This window comes from Lucilia sericata, unplaced genomic scaffold (genome assembly GCF_015586225.1).
Source record: "Lucilia sericata isolate MDLA Ls3-8-SP2 unplaced genomic scaffold, ASM1558622v1 Contig000865F_arrow, whole genome shotgun sequence".
Taxonomy (NCBI): domain Eukaryota; kingdom Metazoa; phylum Arthropoda; class Insecta; order Diptera; family Calliphoridae; genus Lucilia; species Lucilia sericata.
Genome location: NW_023994856.1, coordinates 1,596 through 28,353, shown reverse-complemented (window position 1 = coordinate 28,353; position 26,758 = coordinate 1,596). Strand labels below are relative to the sequence as shown.

At 30.4% G+C, this 26,758-nt stretch overlaps 2 protein-coding genes across 6 annotated transcripts in view; both read left to right on the top strand.

Moving 5' to 3' along the window:
* LOC119608658 (A disintegrin and metalloproteinase with thrombospondin motifs 9) overlaps window positions 1-18,346 on the top strand; it is a 185,412-nt gene extending 167,066 nt beyond the window's left edge. For 4 of the 5 annotated variants that reach the window (XM_037963160.1, XM_037963161.1, XM_037963163.1 and 1 more), the window contains 17 exons: window positions 163-324; window positions 797-951; window positions 1,593-1,724; window positions 1,977-2,494; window positions 2,856-3,005; window positions 3,297-3,452; window positions 3,531-4,105; window positions 7,009-7,188; window positions 7,656-7,784; window positions 12,009-12,235; window positions 12,296-12,576; window positions 12,648-12,849; window positions 12,918-13,109; window positions 13,175-13,357; window positions 13,573-13,935; window positions 16,370-16,984; window positions 17,062-18,346. In XM_037963160.1, coding sequence (XP_037819088.1) covers window positions 163-324; window positions 797-951; window positions 1,593-1,724; window positions 1,977-2,494; window positions 2,856-3,005; window positions 3,297-3,452; window positions 3,531-4,105; window positions 7,009-7,188; window positions 7,656-7,784; window positions 12,009-12,235; window positions 12,296-12,576; window positions 12,648-12,849; window positions 12,918-13,109; window positions 13,175-13,357; window positions 13,573-13,935; window positions 16,370-16,984; window positions 17,062-17,151 — 4,310 coding nt within the window. In that variant the 3' untranslated portion in view covers window positions 17,152-18,346. The remainder of the gene's footprint in view (window positions 1-162; window positions 325-796; window positions 952-1,592; window positions 1,725-1,976; window positions 2,495-2,855; window positions 3,006-3,296; window positions 3,453-3,530; window positions 4,106-7,008; window positions 7,189-7,655; window positions 7,785-12,008; window positions 12,236-12,295; window positions 12,577-12,647; window positions 12,850-12,917; window positions 13,110-13,174; window positions 13,358-13,572; window positions 13,936-16,369; window positions 16,985-17,061) is intronic. The other variant, XM_037963162.1, reaches the window with a different exon arrangement.
* A 4,474-nt stretch (window positions 18,347-22,820) lies between these two features.
* LOC119608657 (E3 SUMO-protein ligase ZBED1-like) lies at window positions 22,821-24,572 on the top strand (the record flags this gene model as incomplete). Its single annotated transcript, XM_037963159.1, has 3 exons — window positions 22,821-22,917; window positions 22,968-23,063; window positions 23,120-24,572. Coding segments are annotated over exons 1-3 (1,646 nt in total), but the record flags the coding sequence as incomplete, so codon positions are not given.
* Between the last annotated feature and the right edge of the window lie 2,186 nt (window positions 24,573-26,758).

Genomic DNA, 26,758 nt, shown 5'->3' with positions numbered 1-26,758 from the left:
TAAGTTGTCTAGGAACTATAAGAAAGAGATTTGATTTAGTTTTTTTTAAGTTTTCTAAGGCTCGTTAAACGGTCGTACTTAAGGGACGTTATTGTACTTAAATTCTAAAAACGATCTTTAGCAAGTGTTTTTAATATGAAACTGTTTTCTTTTCCTTTTCAGATGATATTGAAAATGATATTGACGATATTAATAATAGTATACCAGAAGAATTAACCAGTGATTTTGTTACACCGATTAAAGTTCATAATTTTAGTTTAAATGCCGATGATTTATTATATGAATCAAAAAGAAATTTAAATACTCCTAATAATAACAATAATGGTAAATATTATTATAAACACATAACAACAACAACATCAGGGTCCAAATAACGACTTTTGAATACGATGAAATGTCGGACAAAGAATTTTACAAAGAGGAAATGGTAGTTTCTAAACTGTTGAACCAATTTTCATAAAATTTCTCTCTCATATATGGAGAGTATTTGTTGTCGAGTTAAAGCTTTCATTAACCTAACAGAGATCAGCTTAGATGTAACCGAAATAGGTAACCTCGGGTATATAAAAATTTGAAAGCGATTAGTTATTTGTTATCATGTCATAATTTGAACCCTGATTTTGTTTATTACCAAATGCTGCTTTAAAGCTTCTGTAGATTGCTGCCAAGTACTTTCTGTTCCTGTTAAAGATCTGTTAAAGAATCGGGAACATGAGCTTGCATTCTGCATAAGCTTTGCTGATATTCGCTTTATTAATTTTAATCAATTTTCTTTCCAAAAAAACTTTCATTACAGATTATTTTTCCGCATTTAGTGTGACGGGGACATTTCGTAGTAAATCTAGTCAAATCTGGGATCCTCATCCAGAGTATATATTGAATGCATTTGGCCATCAATTGCATTTAGTTCTACATCAAGATACCTCATTTATACCACCAAAAACATTTAGGGTAAGATGCATTCCGAAACAAAAAAGAAAAAAACTAAAAGATAAAGACCTCAATGACAGACCAACTTCTTGAGACTTCTTCAATCCATATTAAGAGGAGAATTTATAAATCAAGACATGGAAAGGTTATTAAGTTTTTGAAAAATTGCTATAAACCAAATAGTACTATTATTCTACCGCTTATATCTCAGCTATTTATGGACCGATTTTGTAGATTTTCAATATCAAAATTCCCGAAACTATAACGAACTTAAAGATGTTATAATAATGTTCAAAATTGATCTTTTGTCTTAGCAAATAAGTTTTTCTTTAAAGTAACAAATTTTTTCAACAAAAACTTTATTAAATCGTTTTATGGGCCGTTTGGACCAACCAACATTTCCTATATTAAGAGTAAGTAGTGATGTTTATCTACAGTTCAACAAATCGTCCTATAGATACAAATCTATCTAGCAGATAGAAAGACATCGACATAGAATAAGAACAGAATCGAACCATTCTGATAAAGTGTTGAAAAAAGAATTACGGATTAAACTTTTCCGAAAGAGGCTGGACTTAAAATCAAAATTATATTGCTAAACATAACATGAATAAATAATAAAATTTTAAATATTTTTTTTATAACTTAAAACCTTTAAAAAGGTCATTAACATTTTAAATAATCATACTGAAGAGGAAGAACCGGTTGGAGGACATTATTTAGGTTGTTACTATAAAGGCTTTGTGGAAGGTGATGATCAATCAGCAGTGGCCGTCTCACTATGTCATGGCATGGTAAGTAGTAGCCATAAATAATACTAAATAAATGATTTACTGTTTATAAATAAGTAGTAAATCATTAATTCAAATAAACACTCCTATAATAAAAAAAACACTCAAGAAATTTTTTAATAAATATTAATTTATGCACACAATAAGTATAAATTATTAAATTACATATAACTTATGTTTTTACAATATGATTAAAATAAATTATTAAATTATTTTTGTTTTTCTTCTTGTAATACTTAACACACACACACACAGACTGGTTACATTAAGACCAGTTTCGGCTCGCTGCTTATACAACCGGTCAATAATCAAACATACGATTCATTCAATACCTCCGCAACGTCTGAGATTTTACACAAAATATGGCGTCACTCAAGACGCAATGCCAGACATGCTGTCTCCGCTCTTGAACTCGATTTAGAAGAAATCGAACAGAGTCTCTTGCCCAAATTGCATCGTAAGAAACGCGACTACGATCGCAATCTATTCACCATTGAACTGTTGGTTGCTGTCGATCGTACAATGAAAGAATTTCATAAAGACGATTTGACATCGTACATTTTGACCTTGATATCGATTGTTTCGAATATATTTGCCGATGCGAGTATTGGTAATTCCATTTATATTTCGGTTGCAAACATTTTGGTCTTGAATGAGTTTAAACGATCGCGTAGAAGAAGTGGCCAAGCAACGGCCTCGCAAACATTGAAAGAATTTTGTTCGCATGTGGAGAAACATGGTTATCATTATGATACGGCAATGTTAATAACAAGGTGAGTAATCATTTGGGTGGGGTGTTGGGGTTAGGGAGGTGTTTAAAGTAAAACAGCTGAAATTATTGATATTGGGAGTGGATTTACTGAGCACTTACATGTGTGCAATAAAAATATTGACATGGTTTACCTTCAATAGATTTATGAAATTTTTAAACAAGAAAATAATAAACAACAAAAACAAACAAGTTCATATTAATAAATATGGCCTAAAATTTAAATAAATGATCATTAAAATAAATTAATCAAGTAATTTTCTTTAAATTTAAATTTCAATTAAAATTTTTAATAAATAGACAACTTAATGAGAACCTATCTTCAAATGAAAAAATGATCGTAAATATTCTGTCTATCCTTTCAGAGATCAAATTTGTCGTAAAGAACGTGAAACCAAATGTGATACTTTAGGTTTAGCTGAATTAGGTACAGTGTGCAAAAGAAAATCCTGCTCCATAGTGCAAGATAATGGTTTACCAGCAGCCTTTACGATAGCACACGAATTGGGTCACATGTAAGTATTTAAACAGAAAAAACTAAACAATTAACATACGAGAGATCAAAAGCAGCTATGGGCAGTTTTGCAAAATCTTTGTAAGCGTGCATAGATATACATGAACAAAAATCTTCATCGAAGTAATATAATTATATCTTAAGAACATGCTGCAAAGATTTCTTCGAACAGCTCAAAAAAACACAAATTTTTACGTCTTGAGTTGACCATCACTGCTTTTAAGATCCAGTTAGAATCTGAACATTGTATTTCTGCGCATTCATTTAAACCTGTCTTCTAACCATTCCTTAGATTAAATATGCCACATGATGATGATGATCGTTGCAAACAATTCAATAAACCGGGAGTTAAAAGAAAACTTCATATCATGTCCAGTGTAATGGGTGATGATATACATCCCTGGTCCTGGTCAGATTGTTCGCGACATTATGTTTCAGAATTTTTAGAGTAAGTTAAACACTGAATGACTGACATTTCCAAATTATGACTTTTAATTATATTTCCTTTATCTCTAACGCCCCACAGAAAAGAAGATGTCACCTGCCTCGAAGACACACCCACCAAATTCATACGCAACTACAATACCCGACTACCCGGTGAAATCTATTCTCTCGATCATCAATGCAAGCTAATACATGGCAATCAATCGCGCTATTGTCACATCGAAACCGATTGCAAACGTTTGTGGTGTAAGGCAAACGATACAAATGCCACTTGTCGTTCCAGTAATTTACCCTGGGCCGATGGTACACCCTGCAACAACAATCGTTATTGGTGTCAAAAAGGTGAATGTTTGCCACGTGAAGGTCATGTTCGTAAGTTAGTTAATGGTGGCTGGGGACCCTGGAGTCCTTGGAGCCAGTGTAGTTTAACGTGTGGCGGTGGTGTACAGGAGAGTCGTAGGGAGTGCAATAATCCCCTGCCCAAAAATGGTGGTAAATATTGCACGGGTGCACGCAAGAAATATCGTTCTTGTAATACACATAATTGTCCTCCCGGCTCGATGGATGCTCGTGAGCAGCAGTGTTATCAGATGAACGGCAGAGATTTTGGCATTGGCGGCATTGGACCGCATACGAAGTGGATACCTAAATATGGATGTAAGTTGGGACATTTTCACTTTTTTATTCTTTTTAAAGGAGTTTAGTATCAAATTTTTAGCGATAAGGGACTCTTCATAATATTGATTCAGTTTTGTTACAATGATTGCAGCTGTCATTTTCACTGACATTGTCATTTCATAGAAATCGTCATCATCATTATACCATTGTCATTTAAAAATCATAATCATAGTATTCGCTACTTTAATATAATCACAGCCCTTTGTCATAGTTATTTGTAACAGTTCCATCATTGTCATACTCAATTAAACTGTCAATCTAACTGTCCCACTATACTATAGACTAGACTAGACTAGACTAGGCTATAGACTATAGACTGTAGCCTATAGATTATAGACTATAGACCATAGCCTATAGACTACAGACTACAGACTAGACTAGACTATAGACTAGACTAGACTGGACTAGACTAGACTAGACTAGACTAGACTAGACTAGAATAGACTAGACTAGACTAGACTAGACTAGACTAGACTAGACTAGACTAGACTAGACTAGACTATAGACTAGACTATAGACTAGACTATAGACTAGACTATAGACTAGACTATAGACTAGACTATAGACTAGACTATAGACTAGACTATAGACTAGACTATAGACTAGACTATAGACTAGACTATAGACTAGACTATAGACTAGACTATAGACTAGACTATAGACTAGACTATAGACTAGACTAGACTATAGACTAACATAGCCTAGACTATAGACTAGACTATAGACTAGAAGTAGAATAGTCCTATTAGACTAGACTATAGACTAGGCTTATAGACTAGACTATAGACTAGAGCTATAGAGACTAGAACTAATACTAAGACTATAATACTAGAACTACTAGAGACTAGACTATAGACTAGACTATGACTAGACTATAGACTAGACTATAGACTAGACCTATTAACTAGACTATAGACTAGACTATAGACTAGACTATAGACTAGACTATAGACTAGACTATAAACTAGACTATAACTAGACTATAGACTAGACTAGACCTAGACTAGACTAGACTATAAACTAGACTATAGACTAGACTATAGACTAGACTAGACTATAGACCTAGACTAGACTAGACTAGACATAGACTAGACTAGACTAGACTAGACTAGAGACTAACTAGACTATAGACTAGACTATAGACTACTAGACTAGACTAGACTAGACTAGACTATAGACTAGACTAGACTATAGACTAGACTAGACTATAGACTAGACTAGACTATAGACTAGACTAGACTAGACTATAGACTAGACTAGACTATAGACTAGACTAGACTAGACTAGACTAGACTAGACTATAGACTAGACTAGACTAGACTAGACTATAGACTAGACTATAGACTAGACTATAGACTAGACTATAGACTAGACTATAGACTAGACTATAGACTAGACTATAGACTAGACTATAGACTAGACTATAGACTAGACTATAGACTAGACTATAGACTAGACTATAGACTAGACTATAGACTAGACTATAGACTAGACTATAGACTAGACTATAGACTAGACTATAGACTAGACTATAGACTAGACTATAGACTAGACTATAGACTAGACTATAGACTAGACTATAGACTAGACTATAGACTAGACTATAGACTAGACTATAGACTAGACTATAGACTAGACTATAGACTAGACTATAGACTAGACTATAGACTAGACTATAGACTAGACTATAGACTAGACTATAGACTAGACTATAGACTAGACTATAGACTAGACTATAGACTAGACTATAGACTAGACTATAGACTAGACTATAGACTAGACTATAGACTAGACTATAGACTAGACTATAGACTAGACTATAGACTAGACTATAGACTAGACTATAGACTAGACTATAGACTAGACTATAGACTAGACTATAGACTAGACTATAGACTAGACTATAGACTAGACTATAGACTAGACTATAGACTAGACTATAGACTAGACTATAGACTAGACTATAGACTAGACTATAGACTAGACTATAGACTAGACTATAGACTAGACTATAGACTAGACTATAGACTAGACTATAGACTAGACTATAGACTAGACTATAGACTAGACTATAGACTAGACTATAGACTAGACTATAGACTAGACTATAGACTAGACTATAGACTAGACTATAGACTAGACTATAGACTAGACTAGACTAGACTAGACTAGACTAGACTAGACTATAGACTAGATTATAGACTTGACTAACTAATAAACTCTAAACTAGACTATAGAATAAACTATAGATTAGACTATAGACTAGACTATAGACTAGACTATAGACTAGACTATAGACTAGACTATAGACTAGACTATAGACTAGACTATAGACTAGACTATAGACTAGACTATAGACTAGACTATAGACTAGACTATAGACTATACTATAGACTGGACTATAGACTAGATTATAGACTTGACTAAATAATAAACTCTAAACTAGACTATAGAATAACCTATAGATTAGACTATAGACTAGACTATAGCCGAGATTATAGACACGACTATATATTAGACTAATACTAGAATAAAGACTAAACTATAGAATTAATTGTACTCTTGATTATATATTAGACTATCGACTAGAAGAAACTATAGACTGTTCTAAAGAATAAACTATATATTAGACTAAAAACTAGACTAGACTATAGTAGGCGGTGCCAAAGTCGGTTTCGTAGTCGCAATATTTGTCATAATAACCTATGTACTCCTTAGTCTGTAGTACTTGCTGTAGTCAGCCATAAAGTCGTCGTCACTTCCATTAATGTTAATTGTAGTAATATTTAGTGAAATCGTTCTTACTTTGTGATTAAAAATTCAAACCTAAAATCTAACACAAATTGTACCTCCCACTTTTCTTTCTCCTCATGTCTTTCTAGTGTCATCCAACGATAAATGCAATTTATATTGTCGTGTTGAAGGTAATGCTGTCTATTTTCGTCTCTCCGAGAAAGTCATCGATGGTACCACATGTTCATTCGATAGTTTTGACAAATGTGTCAATGGTATTTGCCGGCCGGCTGGCTGTGACAACGAACTCAATTCTATTGCAAAATTAGGTGAGTAAATGAGTGAATACAATATGTTTAAATTAATGTTTTTTAAGAAAAAGAAGAAAATAAGCCACAAAATCTCACACATGGTATATTCAAAAAAAGTTAAAGAAAAAAACATAAAATGAAAGAAATAATGAATCATACAAAGTTGTGGCAAATGATTTATGACGATGAACAGCATGAGCTGATGATGATAATAATGTCTAAATGTTTAGAGGATCAAGATATGATGATGATGATGACGATGACAAACATGTCAATGTCACTCAAAAAATCAAAGAACAAAATAAACAATTAAAAATTAAAGAAATTTTGCACAAAAAAAATAATAATGGTTTGCCATTAAAAAGAAAGCATTTCTTACTTAAAAATAAAACATAAATTACGCCTGCATAAGATAATTTAAAAAAAAAAAATAAGAAACATTTTTCTTAAATTTCTTTTAATGTATTTTATTTTTGTACTTTCAGATAAGTGTGGCATTTGTGAAGGACGTAACGATACATGTGAAGATTTTACCGGCAATTTTTATGTCTCCGACTTGTATAAAGTGCCCAAATCTAAAACCTATTATTATCATGTCACCACAATACCAAAAGGTAAGTACTTAGTCTGTCTTGTTTCTAGCTTGACAGTCACTCTATATTTGGCTGAATGTCTGTCTGTCTGACGTTGTCATGACATTATTTCTGATGTTTTGCCAGCATTTATTTATTCACCACAACAAACTCTACTTTTTAGACATTTTAATTGTTTTATTATTATTGTTTTTTTATGATACTGCTAATATTATTAATAATCAAAATACATAATGTAGAATATGAAGAGCCAGCAGCAACGTAACAGCGAGCTATAGAATTATTAAGTAAATTCATTTTTCGCGCATTAATATTCAAATGATGTGTGAGGAAAAATTAAACGTTTTTCGCATATTTAATGTAAACATTCATTGTTTACATCATTTTCCATAATTTTTTGTTTAAAAATAACAAAAAACCAAAATGATTTAATAGTTGAAGAAACATACTTGGACATAAATATTTGTAATATTTACACTGTTATGTTTTCAATTGAAAAATCCTGTAAATAAAAATAGACTAAACTATAGACTCGACTATAGACTAGACTATAGACTAGACTATAGACTAGACTATAGACTAGACTATAGACTAGACTATAGACTAGACTATAGACTAGACTATAGACTAGACTATAGACTAGACTATAGACTAGACTATAGACTAGACTATAGACTAGACTATAGACTAGACTATAGACTAGACTATAGACTAGACTATAGACTAGACTATAGACTAGACTATAGACTAGACTATAGACTAGACTATAGACTAGACTATAGACTAGACTATAGACTAGACTATAGACTAGACTATAGACTAGACTATAGACTAGACTATAGACTAGACTATAGACTAGACTATAGACTAGACTATACACTAGACTATAGACTAGACTATAGACTAGACTAGACTATACACTAGACTATACACTAGACTATAGACTAGACTATAGACTAGACTATAGACTAGACTATAGACTAGACTATAGACTAGACTATAGACTAGACTATAGACTAGACTATAGACTAGACGATAGACTAGACTATAGACTAGACTATAGACAGACTATAGCTAGACTATAGACTAGACTATAGACTAGACTATAGACTAGACTATAGACTAGACTATAGACTAGACTATAGACTAGACTATAGACTAGACTATAGACTAGACTTAGCTAGACTATAGACTAGACTATAGACTAGACTATAGACTAGACTATAGACTAGACTATAGACTAGACTATAGACTAGACTATAGATAGACTATAGACTACATAGACTAGACTATAGACTAACTATAGACTAGACTATATACTAGACTATAGACTAGACTATAGACTGACTAGACTATAGACTAGACTATAGACTAGACTATAGACTAGACTATAGACTAGACTATAGACTAGACTATAGACTAGACTATAGACTAGACTATAGATAGACTATAGACTACTAGACTAGACTATAGACTAGACTATAGACTAGACTATAGACTAGACTATAGACTAGACTATAGACTAGACTATAGACTAGACTATAGACTAGACTATAGACTAGACTATAGACTAGACTATAGACTAGACTATAGACTAGACTATAGCTGACTATATACTATACTATATCTATACTATAGACTAGACTATACTAGACTATAGACTAGACATAGACTAGACTATAGACTAGACATATACTAGACTATAGACTAGACTATAGACTAGACTATAGACTAGACTATAGACTAGACTATAGACTAGACTATAGACTATGACTATAGACTAGACTATAGACTAGACTATAGACTAGACTATGACTAGACTATAGACTAGACTATAGACTAGACTATAGACTAGACTATAGACTAGACTATAGACTAGACTATAGACTGACTATAGACTAGACTATAGACTAGACTATAGACTTGCCTCTATAATCTCTTCTATAGTCCTTTCGTAGTCACTGTAAAATTTCAAAAAAATAAAAATTCAATATCTTTCTTTAACTGTGTCCGAAATTATTAATATTCCTATTGCACAAAAAATTCTACATTGTAAAATAATTAAATAAAACATTCTCCCTGCATTAAAAATAATTTCTAAAAAAACATTCTGTTTTATTATTCATGCCATTAATATACCAGAACCGTTGATATTTAACACTTCAAAATGATTTTTAAGGTGTGTTTGCCTACATGCGTGATTGTCATATAAAAACAACAATAACAACAATTAAATATTTATTAATAAAAAAATTGCATCTTAACTATTTACAAATTCTTTTGCCATCTGAAAAAAAAAGAATCTTTATCACTAATTGCAAATCATTGATATCATATAATTTATTATAAATAATTTCAAATCAAATGTTCTACACATGTTTTAATTGGGGTGGCAACTTCCTTATCGCATAAATTATCAAAACAGTGGGACAGTGAGAGGAAAAAAACTTATAATATAAGAAAAAACTTATATTAAAGTCTATCTGAACCATATTTAGTTCAGGCCATTTTATTCATTTATTAATAGCATGGACTTTCTCCTGGAAGGTAATGTTGTGATCTAAAAGACGTTGATATATTTAAATTTCTGGTATTTCAGTGAAGATCCTCATGCCAGTTAGATCTCTCAGCCGTACTTGTAGCAACTAATTCCCTGTCAGTTGTAATGTTTCATGGAACATGGTTATATTTTTAGCTTCGAAGTCTCTCAATTTCCGACGATTTCTCTTTCTGGTCGGGTACGTTTGACGTTTATGTGCAAAAGTCTAATATGTTTAGTATACACTGCTGCAAGCAACGCCTCTTTATCTTACATATGTACGTTTCGATTGGTGGATTATGTAGCAATGTTTCTAGAGATATGGTCAATGTGTTACTCATAGCTTCGCTTATACCCAACATTTACCGATATGCAACGATCAAAATATTCATGATTTATTCGAAAATCGAAACTAAAACCCATTAAGAGCTCAGCAAAAAGGTGCTGACTTGTCCTGCCTGGTCAGTTGGTTGTGGTTCCTTCGGGATCCACGTTGTGGTTGTGGTTTAAACCCAAAATCTCTGAGAGAGAATATTGGTTTAAGGACTGATATATCCAATCACATATATATCTGGATTTTCCCTCCGGTGCTGTTGCCATCTCAACAGATGACACTTGGTGATGTGACAGAGCAACATATGCTGGATTCCTGAACCCGTTGAGTATCTTTTACTCTTCGCGTGGTAGGGCACCAGCATAGGTTGGAGAATTCTCAGGTTGTCACTTGGTAGTTGCCTGTCATTACGTAGATCGTCTTTTTATGATCTGAGAACGGAACTGATGTAGTTGGTGAACGATCGGAAAAGACTCCTTTGCCTGACAGGAGACTAGTACAGATTTAGTAGACCTTTTACTTCAGGGAAATTTTCGATGCTGTTGTCATCTTAACAGGATTCATATTGTTTCATGCTACGCGACTTATGGTTGAGGCCCTTGTCTGGTAATGAAACTTTTGCTGGGATGTTAGATACTATTGTTGAAAATATTTTATTACAGATGTGTATTTGTCCCCATCTAACCCACTGTATTCCATCTATTTGAGATAGAAATAAGAAAAATTCATTCATAGACAAATTTCTAAATGTATCTGTCTGTCTGTCTGATTAAAGGGTAATGTACCCCCACCTTTAGTAATCGTACTTACTTACTTGTTATCATTATTGTCATTATCAGTTCATTTTAACGCTGCTGCTGTTATTTTAGTCATTGTTGTTATTGTTTTATATGGCGCTACATTTAGTTTTAAATTGACAGTTGTATACACTTGAACTTTTGTTTCTTAAGTTTAGTTGTGTATTTTTAAACATTTTATTAGTTTTTTATTTATTTATTTAAATTTAATATTTGGCGCCTTCATAGACATTTGAAGTGATTTAGTCATGTCGTTTACTATTTAATTTATTTGATTATTTAATATTGCCAACTCGATCAGTTGTTTTTTTATTATTATTAACAATATTATTTTAATATTAATTAATTATGCATAAAGTTAAGTTGTTGTTTAGTGCTGTCACTTGTTGCTGGTACTTAAATTAGCAAATCTATTAACTATATGATTAGTTTGAGGTTAAAAAGGTAGTATTGTTTTAATCATGTCTATAAGCAATGATCTTTTAATTTATACAGTATTTAATAAAAGTTAACATATAGTAATTTCACTTTGGTGAATTTTGTAATAAGAATTTGTTGTTTCTCTTCTTTTTCAGGTGCCTCTAATATAGTGATCGAACAGCCGGGTTATCATGATGAAAACTATATTGTATTACGTGATGATCAAGGCAATTCATTACTAAATGGAGCCAATATTATAACCGCCTTTCCCAATGTAAGCTTTTATGCAGGTGTAGCTTATGACTATAATGGTTCTAAAAGTTTTGTAGAAAGGGTCAATACCACCTATACCAGAAAACTGAAACGTGACATGATAGTAGAGGTAAAATATTTTCAATATTATTGGGGGAAATTTTCAATAATATCGATTTTTTTTGCTTAGATCATTTCCATGATCACAAGTTCACAAAAGGATAATGACACTTTACTGATGACTTACTCCTATACCATCGATAAAACGAATTATGTGGAGCCTGAAATTGAAATCTATCGCTGGGAAATGCAACAGTGGAGTACTTGTGATGCTTTGTGTCACGGCAGCATGCATCGTATGCCGGTGTGTGTTAGCACTACACAAGCTCTAAAAGTGGCCCCACAATTCTGTGATATACATGCTAAACCACCCACTGAATATAGAGATTGTAATACCGATTGTATTTTAACGTAAGTTTTAAACGATTTCAAAATAATAATAAAAAAATAATGATTTCATTCTGGTTCTATATTTGATATAGTTTAAATGTCACCAGTATTTCGGAATGTTCGGCTTCGTGTGGCATGTTGGGTACTCGTGAAAAAACGCATCACTGCATACAAACATTTCCCGATATGCAGCGTTCAAATATTGTTGATTTGAAATATTGTAGTTCGAAATTCGAAATCAAAACCCATGAGGAATGTAGAGAAGGTTGTTGGAAATATACGGATTGGATGACGGTAAGTTGATGAAAAATGTTACATCTATTAAAAAATATATATTAATTGGTATATATTTTTGTTTTTAGTGCTCCCGTTCTTGTGGTTATGGAGTACAGACTCGTAGTGTGGCCTGTTATTTGAATCAAACTTTTGTTAGAGATGAATATTGTAATTTGAAAAACAAAGCCAATTATCGGGAAACTACACGAGTCTGTAATCTAGAGCCCTGTTCTTCCTTTACCTCTACCACCACCAGTACTACCGAATTTCCTTTAATGGTAAGTGGAACCACTTATATATTTTTTATATACACGTTTACAATTTGTTCAAAAACAACTTTTAGAAACCTGCCCGTAATATACCCAACAACTGGTGGGCCCATGATTGGGGCAAATGTGATGACAAATGTGAAAAGAATCGTACGGTTATTTGTCGTAGTCCCCAAGGTTATGGTTGTCCTTTAGACAAAAAGCCCATAAGCCGCAGAAAATGCTGTACCATTAAATATGTATCCAATTGGTCGAATGTAAGTTCAGTCCTAATAATCCCTAACTTCAACATAATAGTAAAATTTAATTCAATTTCTTAAGAACATAAATATAAAACTTAATATCATATTACTAATTACTCTATCATTACTTTTTTCCCATCACTACTATACTACTACTACTATTTTCACCAATACACACAAAATCCCTATTCATATACTTTGTACTACTTCTCAATACAACATCCGTCCAGTGTTCCGTTCAATGCGGCAATGGCACTCGACGCAAGGAAATGCATTGTGCCCGTGTCTATAAGCCAGAAATTAAGGGCGCCCCCAAACGTCGGGAATTCATTGATCCATCTTATTGTCGCCACTTAAAGATGCCGAAACCCAAACGCATGCACAAACCCTGTAAAGTGGGTTGCAAATGGTCCGTTTCGAATTGGACTCAATGTCCGGCCGATTGCAGTGAAGAGTATCAGTCACGTTCCGTTTACTGTGAGTCCGTCTTGGGTAATCCCATCAATCATACGTACTGTGATGCAGCGAATAAGCCGCCCGTGAAAAAGATTTGCAATAATTGCGTTAAACGCGAATATAAAATTATGTCCAGTGTAAGAGAAGATTAATTTGAAATTTTAATTCCTGTTTTTTATATACTACATACTCTTTTTTATACGCTTTATTTAATTATTTTTTTTTAAATTGATCTTTTATTTATTATTTGAAAGCGATTAGGGGTTCCCTTTAACTAAGTTTTTTTCGGAGAATTTTTACTCCTGTTAAAAGGGGGCGGGTTTTTTTAAGATATATGTATTAGAAATTTTTATTTTTTTATAATAATTTATTTAATTTATAAGTGTTATTGTATATTTATTACTTTTATAAATAAAAAGACTGATTAGCCTAGTCTTAAGATACACTTTATGTAGATCAGTTATCGGAAAGAACTCTCTAATGAACACATGTTGTAGGCCTATTATATTTTCAAATTGAATTCTGGTACGATTACATATACCCGTACTTTATCTAGTGCATTTTCACCTTTCTATACTTAGCGACTTATTATGGAGTCGCTTGTATTTCTATATAACTATTCAAAATCCAATTCTTTTACCGATTAGTTTTTTTTTAATCTTTACCTTCGAAACTAGTTTTCAAACAAAAATGGGCAGAACACGATATCTAGAATCAATTCTTTAGAAAAGTATACTTTAGAATCTGGATTACGAATTTGTCGGCCTTTGTAGTAAGGATTAAGCAAATGTTTCTAATGGATTGGAATCGGTACATTATGCCCCCTCAAATGTATATAAATGGATATCGACATACATCTTTTGAAATATAAAACATTTATAACGCCAAATAAAACACTTTTCTCGGATCGGTTCATATTTAGGCATGGCTCTCATATAAACATATATACATATATGGTCCGTTATAAATTATGCTTCAAAACAAAGGCAATATTGGGTTTTTATATTATGCGTTAGTGCTGATGTTTGTAACACCCAAAAATATTGATCCTACACCCACCTTAAAGTATACCAATCGGTTCAGAATCACTTTCTGAGTCGATTAAGCGTACCCTTCAGGCCGCAATTTTCAAGATAATTTGATGACATTTGCTACATGCTATTCTTTCAAGGAAGAAGCCTATTGAAAATGGTTAAAGTCGGTCCAAGCCCCTACACAACCGTACCCCCCGAATAGGGCTTTTGATCTTATAATTATGTTTAATGTAGTAGAATCTCTACAAAAATCGGCAAATCTTAGTTTTATAGTTTTCTTAACGATGGGGCCTCATTTGACCCTAGCCTCTATAGAAAGTCCCCTTCAGAAAATAACTTGAAGGTGAAAATTCACAGAAATAACTTTAATGTCCCCCTATCAAAATTTATAAGGATAGACCCATATTAACCAACTGCCCCCATACAACAAATTGTTAAAATATTTATGTATTAAAATAAAAATAAGATATCTCGAAGAAAGAAGAAGATATAACAGATATCAAAACTTCAGTTAAATATCCATAGATTCTACTTTCAGATATAATAACTGATTTTATAAATAACAGATTCTTCGTATCAAAAATTACCCAATTTCAAACTTTAGTACTTTTCGACTTTTTAAAAAAATTGTTGCCCTGTGTCCATTATTGGCCAAAGCCCTTATAAGTTTTAGGCTTATTCACAGTCGGTCCATAATTGAGCATAGATCTCAAAAAAGATTAAATTTGAAATCAAGAAAAATTATATTTTAGCATTTTTTTAAAGATCAGTTCATAATAGCACCGATATCAGAGGCCAACCTCCGAAAATGTAGGATATATTATATTCAAACGGAACTGGATTTTTTAATTTCAGCTTTCATGGTTCAGCTAAAATCTTTACCGATGATATATAGACCAAGAGGTTTTTCTTGCTTTTCTCTTAAAATATTACTTTTTTCTTATCAACGGATACGTGATCGTGCAAAACTGATCGTATTTATCCATTTCAAGAGGTTGGCATTCTATAGCGATCAAGAAATCTAGAAAATTTTAGCTTAATTTTGATATCGAAATGGATTTTATATACGATAGCTTCTTCGATAATTTATGCGGTAATTCAGCTTCTGATCTTTTTTAAGATCAGAAAAAGAGAACGTATTAGATAGACTTAAAGTCTAGTTGAATTACACAATGATTTGTTGGGCCAAAATAGATCTTGCAGGACTCCAATAAAGAGGAATTTATAATGAAACATTTTAAGAAATTTTTTAAAAAACTTTTGAACTTGTAAACTACACAGATGATCTACACTTTTTTCAGTGCTTGTTTCAGTACATAAACCCTCTACAATCCCACACATGTGAATGTTTTTTTTCCTACTGTACTATATTAAGTAGTTAATGTTTTAGTGACTAGATTAGTATCATTTCCAAACTTAGCTGTCAAACTACGCTGTAATTTATAGCTTTTAGCTTCTCGAATGTAGTAAAAAAACAATCTTATAAATTGAACCCTTTAAACAAAACACATTTTAATGAAAATTTTAATTTCCCCAGTGTAACTGTGAAGGTTATCGGCGACGACGTATGCTATGCTACGATTCCAGACGTGAACGGATACCTTGCCCCACCAAAGACAAGATTATACGAGAAAAATGTCCGCCACCACGCACATGTTATCCCTCATCATGTTATGATTTGCGCCGCTTCCATAATGTCTATGCCGATGGTGAATATACGATCTATGTGAGAAGTGTACCCAAGAGAATATACTGTCATAATATGCATAACTCACCACAAGAATTTGTTACCTTAAATTCTACGGAAAATTATTCGATTTATTACGATTATAAGATAACCAACCCCGACTTGTGTCCACCCGATTCAGTGCATCGTGAATATCGTGATGATACTTTAGATTCGGGACGTACAACGTTTAAGAAAATACGCATTGATATTGCCACCTTAAGGGTATTTGAAAGTGATTTCACCTTTGCCGAGAGCATAGGAAGACCGCAGCCATATGGTTCGGCGGGTGACTGTTACAATCGGCGTAAACAATGTCCTCAGGGGGGTTTTTCGATAAATTTAGAACATACTGGTTTTAGACTGAGACATGGTACTATATGGGAACCCATAGGTCATCATGTGGTTATGAAAGAGTCACCCTCGGTAAGTGGTTCTTTAAGGTATTAAAATTATTTTTATTAATTTTGTTGGTATTTTTTTTTTTTTTTGGTTTTTTGCAGAATTCCTTAATATCTCATCGTGCTTTATGTGGCGGCTGGTGTGGTGGCTGTCGAATAGGTTCCAATTCTGCCCTCTACTTAAACGTGTGATGCCAAGTCTGCCGTTGACAAAAACTCAGCCTCTCAAAAAGGCGGTTTTCTTTTACAAATTTTGTATTTGTTTTGGTGCTAAAACTGCTGTTTTCGACCTGTTTTTTGCGCTTTGGCGCCACAACCAACCATGAAAAACGTTGTCGAAATTGTATTTTATGCATTTATTCCTTGATAACAAAAAGTTCCTTTTGGTCTTTTGTAAGGATTCTTTTATAGTTTAATACTTTTTATAACACAAAACTCTTATTAACACAAACACACCCACAACCACTTTTAAACTGAGAAAAAGAGAGAAATCCTTGTAATGCCAAAGACTTTTAGGGATTTTTGATGAAAACAAAAAAAATATCAACAAAAACAACACAACACACTTTTATTAAACACTCTCAAGTACACAAACTACCACGAAAAGAAATTTCAAAAAAAATATATATATATATAAATGTGATTTAATCCAAAAATATGAAAACAAAAACGAACTTAAAAAAATGAGTTTAAAAGGCCTAGAAATATTATACTAAAAGAAATATAAGGCTCTGAACTTTTTGGGTTTTTTTGTTGGAAAAAAAGAACTAAGAGACTTATAGAAAAATAATAACAAGATTTCTAAAAAAAAAATCCTGCTAAAAAACGCTAAAACAAACTAGCAAGCAATAATTTAGCAAAATGGCAACTATATTGAAAGCAACCACTAAGCAGCAATAAAACGAAGAGCAATTTTTACTCATTTACCGTAACCATAACTCTAACTCTTAAGCAAAAGAGCGAGATTTAGTAAGAGTGTTTAAGCGAACTCTTTTTTCATCTCTAACTTTAATTTATTTTGTATTTTTAAAACACCTTTAAAGTTGAATTTTATCAACTTTTATATATTTATATTATTTTACTTTTAATCTTAATATTAATTTTACTTTTAACTTAAAAATAAATATTTTTTTTATTTAAATATTTAGCTAAATACATTTATATTGTTTAATTGTAATAATAATTAAAAAAAAATAACAAATTTATAAACACATTAGACTGTCTCGGAAAAAGGAAGAGAATTTAAATCAGTTTGTGCTGAAAAAAGAGCGAAAAATTATGTGAAAAGTAACTTTAAAGCAAATTCAAAAAGGAACTTTTTTTAAACTTTTGTATGTTTTACAGGAAATTAAAGTTTTTTAGCAAAAATCATTTAAAATTTTTTGTATAAAAGTACCTTTTTAAACATATAATTTTAAAAATGCTTTTAAAGCTCTTTTTTATAAATTTTTAATTTTTTGCAAATTTATTAAATATTTTTAATAGAATTGGTAAAATTATTGTTTCTTTAAGTTCTCCTGCTTAAAACAATTAATTTCGAAAAAAAAGTACTTTTTTGAAAAAGTACCTTTTAAAAAGTACTTTTTAGAAACAAAAACTTTTGTCAAAAAACTCTTAAGTTTCAGTTGTTAATCTTTTTAAAACGTTTTTGAAACATTTTTGGAAATTTTTTTTATAAAATTTATTTAATATTTTTGCTAAAATTCAAACAAAAAAATTAAAAAAGTATCTTTTGAAAAGTACTTTTTGTTAAAATTTCTTATATTTCAGTTTTAAAACTTTTTAAAAAGTTTTTATAACATTTTTACAGAGATTTTTTTAAAATGTTTGCTAAAATTCAAAAAAATTTATTGATTTACAATTTTAAAAAAATTTTGCCTTTTTCTAAAAAGTACCTTTTTGTAAAATACTTTTTGCAAATTTTTTTTCTTGCTAAAAATATTTTTGTTAAAATTCTTGATAAAGAACAAAACGTTTTGAAAAAAGTACTTTTTTCGGAAAAACTACCTTTTAAAAAGTACTTTTTGGAAACAAAAACTTTTTTTCAGAAAACTCTTAAATTTCAGTTTTAAGACTTTTTTAAAGTTTTTTGGAAAAATTTTTATAAAATCTATTTAATATTTTTACTAAAATTCAAACAGTTTTCTAAAAAAGTACTTTTTTAAGTACTTTTTGAAAAAAAGTTTTTTTTTGCTAAAAATATTTTTGTTAAAATTCTTGATAAAAAACAAACCGTTTGGAAAAAAGTACTTTTTCGGAAAAAGTACCTTTTGAAAAGTACACTAAACTTTTGTCAAAAAAACACAAAAATTCCAAAAATCAAACAGTTTTCTAAAAAAGTACTTTTTTAAAGTGCTTTTTAGAAAAAAAGTATTTTTAGCTAAAAGTATTTTTGTTAAAATACTTGATAAAAAAAACCCGTAAAAGTACTTTTTTAAATTCAAAAAATTTGCTTGAGAATCAAACAGTTTTATAAAAAAGTACCTTTTTGTAAAGTAATTTTTGGAAAAAGTTTTTTTTGCTAAAATTCTTGCTAAAAAACAAATTGTTTAAAAAAAGTACTTTTATTTGAAAAAGTACCTTTTGAAAAGTACTTTTTGAGAAATAGTACTTTTGTGCAAAAACACTTGAATTTCAGTTTTAAGACTTTTTAAAGGTTGTTATAACATTTTTACGAGATTTTTATAAAACTTATTTAATATTTTTGCTGAAATTCAAAAAAATTGCTTGAGAATCAAACAGTTTTATAAAAAAGTACTTTTTTGTAAAGTACTTTTCGGAAAAAAGTTGTTTTCGCTAAAAGTATTTTAGCTAAAATTCTTGATAAAATTAGTTTTGGCGGATGCTACTTCAAGCAAACTGTTTTGCAAAAAAGTACTCTTTTGAAAAGTACTTTTTGAAGAAAAGTAGTTTTGCCAAAAACCATTAAATTTTCAGTTTTAAGACTTTTTAAAAAGTTTTTAGAACATTAACATTTTTCAAAAAATTGATTTCAAAAAAATTTCAAAAAAGTACCTTTTTGGAAAATAGTTTTAAAAAATTCATAAACTGATTTAAATAAATTCTTTCAAAAATTGCAGACAGTCTAGTGTATAAAAAAATAATTTCTTGATAATTAAAAAAAAACAAGTATTAATTTTAATTATTTTTTAAAAAATAATTTTGAAATTTCTATACTAACGAATTAATCTGTGTTCAAAGAAATTTTTATTAAAAAAAAAAGAAAACAAATAATTTAGTATATTTAAGAAGAAAGTGACAATTAAAAGTATTTCTTTTTTTTATAATAATTATAAAAAAAAATTATGTAATTAAGAGCCATGAATATAACCATAAAATATGTTTTGGTTTATAGAAAATATTAAAAAAAAAAAAACAAATTCAAATAGTAAATAATTTATAGGAATGAAATAAAAATTCTAAACAACTGCCATATCAAAGAAAAGTACAATTTACTATAATTTTTATAGCAAACAATTTCCCACAATATATAGAAAAAAAAAATATACGAAAAATATACATATGTAACTCAAACGCTTCATGGCTTCATTATTTAAAACAAAAAAAAAATCCCAAAAAAAATTAAACACACTCATTAAAAAAAACGCTTAAATTACCATAAATTAAACACTTAATTAAAAAAAACAACTGCCTTTTCCCCCCTCAAAAAAAAGAAGAAAGAATTTTGTTATATTAACATTTAATCTCAAAACACAATCTCTATTCTTACAAAAAAAAAAGAAAATCTCATTTTGTAACACTTTTATAATTTCATTCTTGATAATACTCAAAACCCTAATATCTTAGTGTTTCCACTTAATTTTATAATTAACAACTCCTATTCTCCTTTTACCTAACCATCCCCCCCCCATGTAAGCGTTTTTTTTCCAACTTCACCTTCTCCCTATACTTCTTCAACATTTAAAAAAATGTTGAAGATGTATAGTATTTGCAAAATGTCTACTACTCTGTATGTCTGTGTAATATTTATCTTTAAATAATAAATATTGTTTTTTTTAGTATAATTTTAATTATACCCCTTATGTATGTATATTGTAAATTATAATAAATTTGTAAATGTATTCGTATGTTTAAATAAATAGTTTGAATGAAAGCCATTAAAAAAATCAAGTTAATTTTATTTTTTTCAAAATATCTAATAATACATTTCTAATATACGCGCACCTACACTTCCTCTACAAACACCTACACACACACACACATACTATGCATATTTTTATTATAGAATAAAATTTTAAAACAATTTTAATAAATGTTTCAAATTTTTAATTTGAATGAGAATTAAAAAAAATGGTTTTATTATTTGGGAAACTATATTCACACCTATCAAATATTTGACGATAATAACGTGACTCCTAAAAAATCGTTATTTTGATTTCCTTTCTTATCTTTAAAGTTTATAACTGCTTTATTATTGTTTCGACGTTATTTACAATAAGAAAGGTTAGGTTAGGTTATGTGGGCTGCTCGCTAGTTAGTAAGTTGTGATACCCTTAGAATTACCATTCACTTATGTTGAGAGCTTATACATAAAATACTAGCATACCCTGGGTGCTTCGCTACCCTAACTTAAATTAAATACATTCAAAATTTTGTTTACTTTTATAGAAAATCAAAATAGATTAAACATTTTTTTAATGTTTCAGTTTTATACGTTCAATATCACGTGATTAAATTCGCATTCAGTAAGAAGCTTGTATTTTTAGTTTCATTCATTTAGCTTCCACATTATAGAAAATTTTGAAAGTAATATTTGAAAAAAAGTACCATAAAATACCTCTAATAGATCATCATTTAATAAAAAATTTTATGTTTCTGTGTTCAATATTATATACAATTAAAAACTATAATTTGATAAATGAAAAAGTACCAAAAGTCCCTTTCAGTAGATACTCATTCACTAAGGTCCCTACATTTTAAATTTTATTTTCAATATCTATGTTCAATATCGCAAAAATATCAAAAAGTACCATCGGAAAAACGAAAAAGTACAAAAATCTCTCTCAATAAATTCTCATTTAATAAGGACCGTGTGTTCCGGTTAACCATTATAAAGAATCTAAAAGGTACCATTTGAAGAATAGAAAAGTACCAAATAGTTCCCACTTACAGAATATTATTCAGTCAAGACCATGTATGTTAAAATTAATATTCCTAGGTTGAATATTTTAGAAAATTAAAAAAGTACAATTTATGAGATAAAAAGTACTAAAAAGTTGTCTCTTAAAGAATCTTATTTAATGAGGACCGTGTATGTTTAATAATCATGTGTTTTGAGTTCATATTAAAGAACATACATAGAGTATCATTTGAAGGAAGAAAAACTACCAAAAGTGGAATAAAATTTACCTAAGTGGAAAGTACTTATAAAAAGAGTACAATGTTTCCCCTTTTCGCTTAGAAATATACTTCTTCGAGAATTAAGTTTACAAAATGTTCCGTATTTAAATCTATATATCACAGATAAAATTCAAACGATTCAAATCTGCATTCATTTGTTCCAGAAAAATAGTGCCTTCAAAAAGTACCAAACAATTTATCGAATTTGGTCCTATATAGGACTTCGTACTAGTGCTGTTAAAGTATTGAGTAGTGGGTATCGAGTATCGAGTATTTACCTTAATTTTTGGGTACTCAATACTAAAAGGTAACTACTCAATACTTTTGAGTTAAATAAGTACAACATAATCTGTTTAAATTTAACGGCTATAGTATAAAAATGCAACTCTGCTAAATATACAATTTTTTTTAACAAAAAAAATGTCAAATCAAAATAAAAATTTGTAAAGAAACTTGTAAAAAAACTTAAAAAATAAAAACAATTTATACAAAAAATTAAAATGTCGCAGAAGAGGAGCGATGTCTGGTCTCATTTTACCGAAATAAATTCAGAAAGTGCTAAGTGCAACATTTGTAAAAGAGTTATCTCCTATAAAGGTAAGGTTGTGTCTACCAAAAAAGCATTCATTATTTTGATTACTTTGTAGGTGGAGGATCCTCAAATCTGCGGAAGCACTTATATTCGCAACATCCAACTGTTTCACTTAAAAAAGTTAGAAATCATCATGAAGATTCTGATGACGGTAAGATTTGGCCAAACCATTTTTTGGAATCTGAGTTCATATGAAATATTTTTTAGAAACACCATCTACTAGCAACAAACAAATGAAACTTGATGATTACAATATAAGAATCCGTATGTCCAAAGCAATGGAAGAGAAAATACATAATGCACTCTTGCAGATGATTACCATTGATCTCCGGCCCTTATCAATTGTTGAAAATATTGGATTTCAAGAATTTACAAAAGCTTTAAATCCAGATTACAAATTGCCCAACCGAATCACTCTTACAAAGTCTTTATTGCCAAAAGTTTATGATAAGCGTTTATTGGAAGTTAAACATATGTTAAGAGACATTGATAACATATGTATAACAACCGATGGGTGGACATCTATATCAAATGAATCCTACATTTCAATTACTGCCCACTTCATTTCTCCTGACTGGAAACAAAAAACGGTCTTTATAAGTTGTTTTAAAACAATGAAAGATCATACGGCTCAAAATCTTAAAGATGAAATTTGCCAAGTATTACAAGAATGGGGTATGGATTCAAAAATTACTTGTGTTCTATCGGATAATGCTGCCAATATAGTAGCTGCTATTAAAAAGACTGATTGGACTCATTTATCGTGCCTGGCACACAACCTGCATTTAGTGGTGACGGATGCATTAAAAATTAGTGAAATAAATGAAATTATAGTGAAGTGTAAAGTCGCTGTGGAATACTTTCATCGAAGTACGAAAGCCAGTAATAAGTTGAAAGAAATTCAAAATCAAATGGGGAAAACTGATTTAAAAATGATAAATTCCACTCCAACAAGATGGAACTCCACATTGCACATGCTAGAAAGATTTGTGAAAAACCAAGAACCGTTAGAAGCTGCTGTAGCAATTTTACATAATCCTACCATACTACCTTCTTTAGAAGAGTGGTGTATAATTAAAAGAATAATAATTATTCTACAACCGTTTAATGAAATTACCATCGAAATGAGTGGTGAAACATACACAACAATTTCTAAGGTTCTGATTATGATACAAAGATTGCAGTCTTTTTTAATAAAAACAAAAAGCGGCGAATCAAATGAGAAATGTAAAATATTCATAGAAAAGCTTTCCGCAAATATAAACAGACGTTTTCATATGTGTGAAACTAATGAAATATATTCAGTTTCAAGCTTTCTAGATCCTCGATTCAAATTAAAATCATTTACTGATGAAAATGCTTTAAATATTTGTAAATCTAAAATTAATATCCTTTTGGAAGAGATGGACACACATGAAGAAATTGAATTAGACAATTTATTGGAGGAGGTTTTAAGTGAAAAATCTATTTGGGATGACTTTGACAAAGAATCAAATGCAAATAAGAATAATATCAAAAAAGCATGTGCTGAATTGGAAAAATATATAAATGAGCCCACACTTGAAAGAAAAAAGTGCCCTTTGGAATGGTGGAAAATTAATGAAAATAAATATCCCTTTTTAGCTAAACTTGCTAACAAATATTTGGCCATTGTGGCAACGTCAGTCCCTAGTGAAAGAGTGTTTTCAAAAGCTGGTCAGATCCTGACAGAAAGGCGCAATTCACTAAAAAGTGAAAATGTTGAAAAATTATTATTTTTACATTTCAATGATTTCTAACAAACACAAAGCTTCTTCAATCCAATCTTTCTTATGGTGAGGAAAATTTTCAATTCTTCCGTGCCAAATGAAATCTCTCTTACCTAAAGTAAATTGTGACATACACCACATTCACTTTGTGTATGCTATATTGATTTTTTACATATAATTCTAGAACAAATTTTGAATTTATATATTAATTTGAATTATTTATTTTTTAGTTCTCAAAATTTTTATTTTATTTGTCAAAAATATATGTAGACCAATGAGCTAGTGAAATTGTATTAATGCATAAATGTCAAACATTTACTTTTTGTAGTAAATTGTTACTAGTAGAATGTTACGTTTGGCACACACTCAGAGTACAAATTTTTAAATTAATTTATTTTTTTAATTCGTTAACGTTGAAATAAAAGTTAACTTTTCTAATTTATTTATTTTTTATAATAAAAAGCGAATAAACAGAAAAATACCACGTTTTTAAATTTTAACAAGTGAGAAATTATAGTCGGGCATGCCCGACCATATGATACCCTACACCAACTATGAGATTGGATTAATCTTCATTAATAAAATTCATAGAGAGTTTGTTTATGAAGTCTTGGAGCAAATGTGGTAGAGTAAATTCAAACAATGTTGTTCCTAATTTCGTTGTATGGCATTATATGGGAAAGGACAACTTTTTTGGAATACCTCCCAAACGATTCATGTTAATGTACTGAATTTTGTTTGAGAAATTATATATAGTTCAGGACATTTACGCGTATATAGGGAATTGAAGAGAACTTAATATTTTATATTTAGGGTATAAAAAGTATCGAGTAGTATTGAGTACCCAAATGAAAAGTATTGAGTAGTATCGAGTAGTGAAAAGTAGTAGAATGTTACAGCACTACTTCGTACTCGAATTCTAAAATAATATACCAATAGCTTATTTTGTGTGAGTAAATAAACTACTTTTTCAAATTTTATAAAAATTGGCTCAATGAGTTTGAATAAAATTAAATTTCCCGTTTTTTCCCATTTTGGTACTTTTTTCCCCAGTGAAATAGCAAAAATTTTATTACAATAAATATTACAGAGTTAGTCCGTAATTTAATAGGAATAATTCAATAAACCGAAAAAGTTTTCTTAATGTGCTAAAAAAGTACCATAAATACAGTTTTCTCCCTTTTACACCCAAAAAGGACTGAATTTTAAAAAAGTACGAAACAATAATTTTGGGAGATGTATCCAAAATATTTATAAAAATTTGATTATGTTAATTATTTCAAAAGTTATAAAGGGCCAAAAAAGGTACCAAAATCATCTTTATTACACATTTTTGCCCCTTAAAAGTACGAATTTCAAAAAAGTGCCAGACACCCATCTGCTCATTTTAAGAGTAGATACAGGTGCATTTAAAATTTTTCTTGTATCACTAATATTGTGTAAGATAATTAAGAAACCCTGGTTTACCCGTTTTTTTCCCCTTTTTAACCGTAAATATACAAATTTCCAAAAATCCCTCCTTAGTGGATCATCCACTTTAAAAATTTCATGATTCTAGGTTCAGACGTTTGGGCTGTGCGATTATGAATCAGTCAGTCAGTAACGCTACTCTTTTATATATATATAGATAATGGTTTCCCTACCTAATTTCGTTACCTATGTGTTTTCTGCTTTCCCCGTGAAAACCCGCCGGCATTTCTAATAAATCCGATCATATTAACTCTGAGACAGATTATGGAAAAGAGATCTACCAAGATAGAGTAGTATGAGCTCTTGTAAGGTGTCACATAAAAGGTGTTGCATCGATTTCCTTTCTTACTCATTCAAACAACTTCTACAGTTCTATTCGTTCCGACATATGTTCAATCATAAAGTACCCAGTAATAATAATCGTGTTCTTACTAAAAGACAAGAGAGTCCTAGTCCTATCCTTTGTCAGAGTAGTCTTGATATTCTACAAGTGGTGATATTTGAACACCTGAGTTCCGTCTTACTTAAAGCCCAGTCATCCATTAATTTCGATATGGTCACCAAAGGAATGCGCAAGAGTCTAGGGACGACCCTTACGTTGCGCATTCATTAGATATTTAATTTCCCC